The sequence below is a fragment of the Gavialis gangeticus genome, unplaced genomic scaffold (genome assembly GCF_001723915.1).
Source record: "Gavialis gangeticus isolate Ggan-Ray unplaced genomic scaffold, GavGan_comp1, whole genome shotgun sequence".
Taxonomy (NCBI): Eukaryota; Metazoa; Chordata; order Crocodylia; family Gavialidae; genus Gavialis; species Gavialis gangeticus.
This window is the reverse complement of record NW_017729028.1, coordinates 30,696,372-30,702,469: the sequence shown is the minus strand read 5'-3', so window position 1 is coordinate 30,702,469 and position 6,098 is coordinate 30,696,372. Positions and strand designations below refer to the sequence as shown.

At 46.6% G+C, this 6,098-nt stretch overlaps 1 protein-coding gene across 1 annotated transcript in view; it reads left to right on the top strand.

Annotated features, from left to right (window-relative positions):
- Positions 1 to 6,098, top strand: part of INTS9 (integrator complex subunit 9) — a 108,190-nt gene that overhangs the window by 74,457 nt on the left and 27,635 nt on the right. Inside the window, exon 12 of the mRNA XM_019520886.1 lies at positions 5,252 to 5,423. Within this exon, the coding sequence (XP_019376431.1) occupies positions 5,252 to 5,423 (172 nt within the window). The remainder of the gene's footprint in view (positions 1 to 5,251; positions 5,424 to 6,098) is intronic.

Here is a 6,098-nt window from a genome sequence, read left to right as displayed (position 1 = left end):
AGATGAGGAGCAGTGGCCTCAGACTACAGCACAGGAAATTTTAAGTTGGAGATTGGAAGGAACTTTCTGACTAAGGGTGGACAAGCACTGGAGCAGCCTGCCTAGAGAAGTTGTGGACTCTCCGTCCTTGGAGGTTTTTAAGAGGAGGTTAGGAGGATGGTTGCGTGGGGTGGTTGAGTCAGGGACGGTCCTGCCTTGAGCAGGAGGCTCGACTGGATGACCTTGCAAGGTCCCTTCCAGCCCTGCTTTTCTGTAATCCCTAAGATTTAACAAACTTTTTGCAAATTTAGATTCCACTTCTCTTTATTAGGCTTCTATCTCCCCAGAATACCATTATTACTCACTTCTTTTTTTTTTTTTAAATAAAGTGACTTGGATTAAGGCTCCTAACTTCCAAGTTGAGAGTGAATGGGATTTCACCCCCCTCATCTTCTAAATCAGGGATGCCAAACCCAAGTGGCTTAGAGGGCCACTTTCTGTGCTTTTCAGGTGCCCACAGGCTGCAGGTAGGAGCCCCGACATTGCAGCCAGAGCCAGGGCAGAAGTCTATAGCCCAGCTGACCCAGCTCCATGAGCAGGATCCAGCCCACAGGCTGGATGTTGGGCATCCTTATTTTAAATTATGCCCCATGCCAGTCCCTATGCAAAGGTGACTACTTCCTTATCTTACTGAAATGAGTTTCTCTGCCCAAATCTGAGGAAGCAGTAGCAGCTGACTGTCCTTAAATCTTTGGCTGTGGACAGATGTTACATTTGTTGCACTACAAGTGTTTGGGGTTTTTTTGTCATCCTGCAAAAGGCAGGGACAGACGTGCACCCCCCCCTTGTCGCACTGTGGACATGGAGGAAGTGCTGCAGAAATGTTCACAGATGAAATATGATCTTCTCTGCGAGGCTATGTGTTGTAGCGCCACATAATGTGCATAATGCATCATAGTGCTGCACGGGGTTTCTCAGTCAACCAGCTTCTAGCCATACCCCGCTGTCCATATGTCCCACCCAAGAGGGGAGGGACGGAGAATGGGGGGCAGTTAATCGGTGCTGTGGGGAGCAGCAGCGTTGACTGCCTTCCTGCCCATGGAGCTGGGGGGAGGCATCGAGGTGTCAGAGCCTGCTGCTGCCTTGGTCTCTGGGAAGAAGCTGCGCTCCCCGTGGCAGGCAGAGCGTGGACGGCTGCAGCACTTGTAGCTGCCACAAATTAATGTCTGTTCACAGCCTTTGTTGCCAGGGTCTCAACAAAGAAGCTGAGGGTAGACTGCCCGCAAGACTGAACCACAAGATGTGGTCCTTGTAGATGACTGATTGAAGCACTGCCAAAGTGGGACTGAGAAACATCCATACCTCACACCCTACTGCTCTGTCTCTCCGTAGCGGACCCCATCTCTAAGGCTTGTCCATCCAGAACCTTTCCCCATGTCCCTGCACACGGTCACTTGAAATCCATTAGTATTTACAGGGTGATTTTTGTTGGAGAAAGGAGGAATGTTGGAATTACCTCCCCAGCTTGAAGAGGCAGTTGGCAGCACCCAGAAGAAATGGCCAGGAAATATCTGATTTTTCTGATTGAAAATAACAGAAGCGTGAGTAATGTTGATTTCGTGGTCGGAAACCCGAGCATTTTTCTTCTTGATTTTGTTTCTTTCCTTCATATACCATCTCCTACATGCCATACTCAAAGCAATAAATAGCAGGAGTTAAGTGACAAAGTATTCTCTTCTAAGCAAAAGGCCTTTGTCGCTGGTGGCCTGTGCAGGGAGCGAGGGAGGCGAAGTGATGTATGCATTTCCATCGATAGAAGAGATGCATCTATCTAGAATTTTTGGCTACGGATGCATACAGTATAAATAGCAATACATCTTGGCTGTGCTGAACAAAGAGTACACAAAGGCTACATAGATTTATCCACTTTATAGCAGCAGTTACTGACCCTGTAAATCACACCTCCTGCTTTAGAGGGAAACTTAGCCACTTGGGATTAAAAAAAACACAACTCTCCACCATTGACGTTCAGCGTGCTTTACCGTCTCGAGTCTCTCTCAAGTTTTTTTCAATCGATTAAAGAGTCTTTCTATAGAAAGACGTCTCAAATGCTTCCTGCTTCCAGAAACTCAAGCGTCCTGGCCTGACTTTTTGGAAATGCTTTTGACCCTAAGTTGGCACAGACCATGGTTCGGTAATCTTATTTATCCACAACACTGGCTAATGTGCATGTCTAGCCCCTTTCCTCCTCTTCAGAGCTCAAAGATCTTTACAGATCATCGTCACAAACTCAATCCCGCAATAACCAGGTGAGACAGTTTTGGTTGAGCCCATTTCATAGATCCAACTCTTGAGGGGAGGGGGGAGTTTACCAAATTACCAGGTGTTTCAGAAGTGACAATAGAAGGTGTCTAAACTTGTTTCTGTGCCCTTTCAGCTGGATCATGTCATGCCGTGCTGTCATCAAACTCCCTAATTGGGGAGGGAGGCTTTGTGTCAGTGTTTGGTTGAGATTGCCAAGAAAGAAACAACGCATTATATTGTAGTAAAGAGGGAAGGGGAGGCTGGGAGGTAGGTTAAACCCACAGTGACCTGATGGTCCAACCTGGCAATAGGGGATGGGGTACTGTTGGTGTCAAAGATCTTGTATCTATCTTTAAAGTAAACCAGTAGGATTTTTTGAGGCTGCCATGAAATAGAATATGTATCGGTTTTTGATTATCTCCCTCGCTTAACACAATCGCCTCCCTTCTTTGCAAAAGTTTGTGTGCTGGACACGTGTATGTATTGGAGTAGGAGATGGTGAATTGGTGCATGGGTAGATTGCATTAGGGCCTCTGGGGAAGAAAAAAACATATTACAAAATTGCCCGGCACTGAAATGTCAGTCATAGCTGTTTCCTGGAGACTAACAAAACCCTGTCCTGGCCCATCACAAATCCAATTTGGCTTTTGCAGCAGAAATTCCACAGCTGGCCCTATTGAAACAGGTTTTGCAACCTAAGGTTTAGGTTTATGATAAGTCTCAGAGAGCTCCAGAGCTGCCGGGAGTGCTTCCCTTCTGGTTCTTCCAGATTTCAGTAATTTATGGGCTAAAACTTGTTTTGCCCATTGCCTGCTAAGCTGTTGTGCAGGAGGTAGCTCTTACTACTAGAGCAATGTTTAGATTCTAAAAATTGCACTCCAGATGCTTTAATCAGAAATCTTTACCAGCCTTAATTATAGGAGTGTTTGCAAGACTGAGTGCATATTAACTGCCACAGCAGTTATTGGATGTATATTTAAATTCCCCTTCTGGAAACTGAACTGGAATTTGATATTACAGGCAAGTCGGAGGGGGGAGGGTGCTTCAGTCTGTCATACTGCAAGGGAATGGAGAAATCTGCAGGTCCTTTCTCTCTACAATGCATCATTTCTGTATGTGCTGAGGACACCAGTGGCACATCTGACGGGCTGCGTCTGTATTCAGTCTCCGTCACCCCCAAAGGCGCCGGTGTCAGTCCAGCTTTGCCAGCTCTCCATTCCCGTGCGGCAGTGCAGGTTTGAACTGGATGTGTAGGCAAAACAAATGGAGGACAAAATCATGCATGAAAACCCTCTTCGAGGAAGCTGAAAGAGAGCGAGGGGGAGGAGAAGTGGAAGAGAAGAAAATGAGTGTTTGCACAGAGCACAGCCAGACTGCTATCATTTCAGTGAATAAAAGCTGGAATCGCAGGCACGTTTGTACATTGCCTTTGCCAGCGCCAACACATTTCATTGACTGGTGACATCTAGAGATTTAGCCTGACAAATCACAGGGTTTATTGCCGTTGAACTTGATCAACAATCAGCCGCTGTCCTTGTGTCGTGGTGCTAAGAAGCTTTAAAACTTGCTCAGATCCCACATGCCCAGTTAACACTGGTTCAAAAGCATCAGCTTTCTCATTCCTTCTTTAATAAGCTTTGCATAACGCAGCAAAAGGCAGCTGATAAACGAGGCTCTGGAAAGATGAGGGATGGCATCAGGAGGTACTTATCACATGTTACAATAGGGAACAATATCAAGAGGAGGGGAGGTCTCAGGCTATGAAGCGTAGTGTGTTAGTTGGTGTGTGTGCTGCCATCTGCGAACAAGCGGGACTGGGCAGGGTTTCCATAGACTAGCACAGATATTTTTGGCAGCCTGTTACTGAAGCCTCCGCTGCAAAATCCTACAGTCCTGAGCAGTATTGCTACACTTGGCAGCAGATGTCACTAGATAGTTGTGTGTTTAAAAAGGAAAAGAAGAGCCCCCATTCCTTTATGTAGGGAAAGGTGCTTTCCTTTCCCTAGACCTTATTTAAATTTCTGAAATGGTCTACCATTATGAAAAACCCTGCCGGGAAGTCATTTTCTCAGTTCACCAGGTGCTGATACTTGTACAGTCTGTGATGGGGACAGATAAGTGCTACGGGGACCTAGCAGTAGGATGTACCAAGTGGTGAGACTTCACTATGCAACTGAACGTTGTTTAATAAAATCACCTTCCCACTCTTTTTGGGGACAGGCAGGTTGTATTATTTTCAAGGGGGGAAATGGAGGCTGGAGACATGAAGCAAAGCTCTGCATTTGAGTGCTTTTGTGAGCTTATCCCATCTTTCCAAGGAGATCTGTTTCCACTGTCTGTTTAGTCAGACTGTCTGACTTCAGTCCTTTTTAGTGCATTTTCTTTCTGTTAGCCTAGCAGAGGCCAGCCTAGTTAAGAGAGGGCATGCCAGTGTCCATTCCCCTCTTGTGGCTGAATGGCATTTAACTAAAACCTAATAGAGAGAATGGAGTTGCATGGGGGTCCCTGCGGGCAGGATTTCTCAGTGTTGCAAAGACTCCACTTTCACTCGGGTAGCACAGAGTAGGTTTGTAGAGATCGCGAATGGAAACCCCATCTTTGTACCTGCTAGGTGAGCATGCTTTTACTCTGGAAATCACCAAGTAGCACTAAATCCAGCCCCTCTGCAGAGGTTACCGCACCATCAGCATCTCGTGTCTGGCCACAAAGACAGAACCAGATCACTGACATTTCAAGCTGTCAGCCCTGTGCCTCGGCTGTCCTGGCCAGACCTCCTCCTGCTAGCATCTGTGGCAGCACTGACTAAATCAGGCCAGGAAATATATAGAGCTCAGCTATGTAACATATTTAAAACACATCTATCCGTGGCTAGCGTGTGTGCGTGAGTAGATACAGTCTTATTTAAGTGACCATTTTGTGCAATGTGTGAAAGGTTGGTGATCTCTCTCTCTCTCTCTCTCTCTCTCAGCTCATTCAGACAAACAAACTGAAGCACTATCCCAGCATCCATGGAGACTTCAGCAATGATTTCAAACAGCCGTGTGTTGTGTTTACTGGACACCCCTCCCTCCGGTTCGGGGACGTGGTGCACTTTATGGAGCTGTGGGGAAAATCTAGTCTGAACACCATTATATTTACAGGTAAGAAAAGTGCCCTTTGCAGGGCAGACCTGGCGAGATGTCAGTCACTCTTGTAGGGCCAAAATGTCGGGGCTTTAGTCATTGGTTCCCCAGGCAAAACTTTCAGTGACCTCACCAGGAGCTCATCCAAGTGAGGATCTCAGAATGACTCTAGTGACCAATTGATTTTTCCTGCATTTCATTCCTTTTAGCCTTTCAGGGTCGATTGTTGCCATGCAGAGTCATTCCTTGCCTTTTTAAAAGCAAGATCTTTGTATGCTCAGCAGTAAAACCCCTGCAGGGAAATTAGCTCTTGGAAGAAATGCAGTTGGCTCAGACTGAACCCAGGCGTGACCAAAGCACCGCTAGTCAGAAGGAGGAAATACTTTTCTTCCACCTTCTCTTGAAGGCAGTTGGCCCCCAATCATCAAAATAGTGCAACGCATCAGGTCCTTGTTTAACTCTTGGGTAAATTTGGGTGACCAGATAGCAACGACTGCCAGAGTGCAAGATTATTAAGAAACTTCACATCTGCCAGTCATAGAGACCCATGCACTTCCAGACTATTACTCTTTCTCAGTGTATCTGCAGCTGAATGCAGAGGGAGAAGAAGGAAACTACCTGCCAGCTCAGGCTGTTGTGAGCAGGTAAAAGATCGGGACAAGGGGAACGCTGGGACTAGGGGGTCAGTAACCA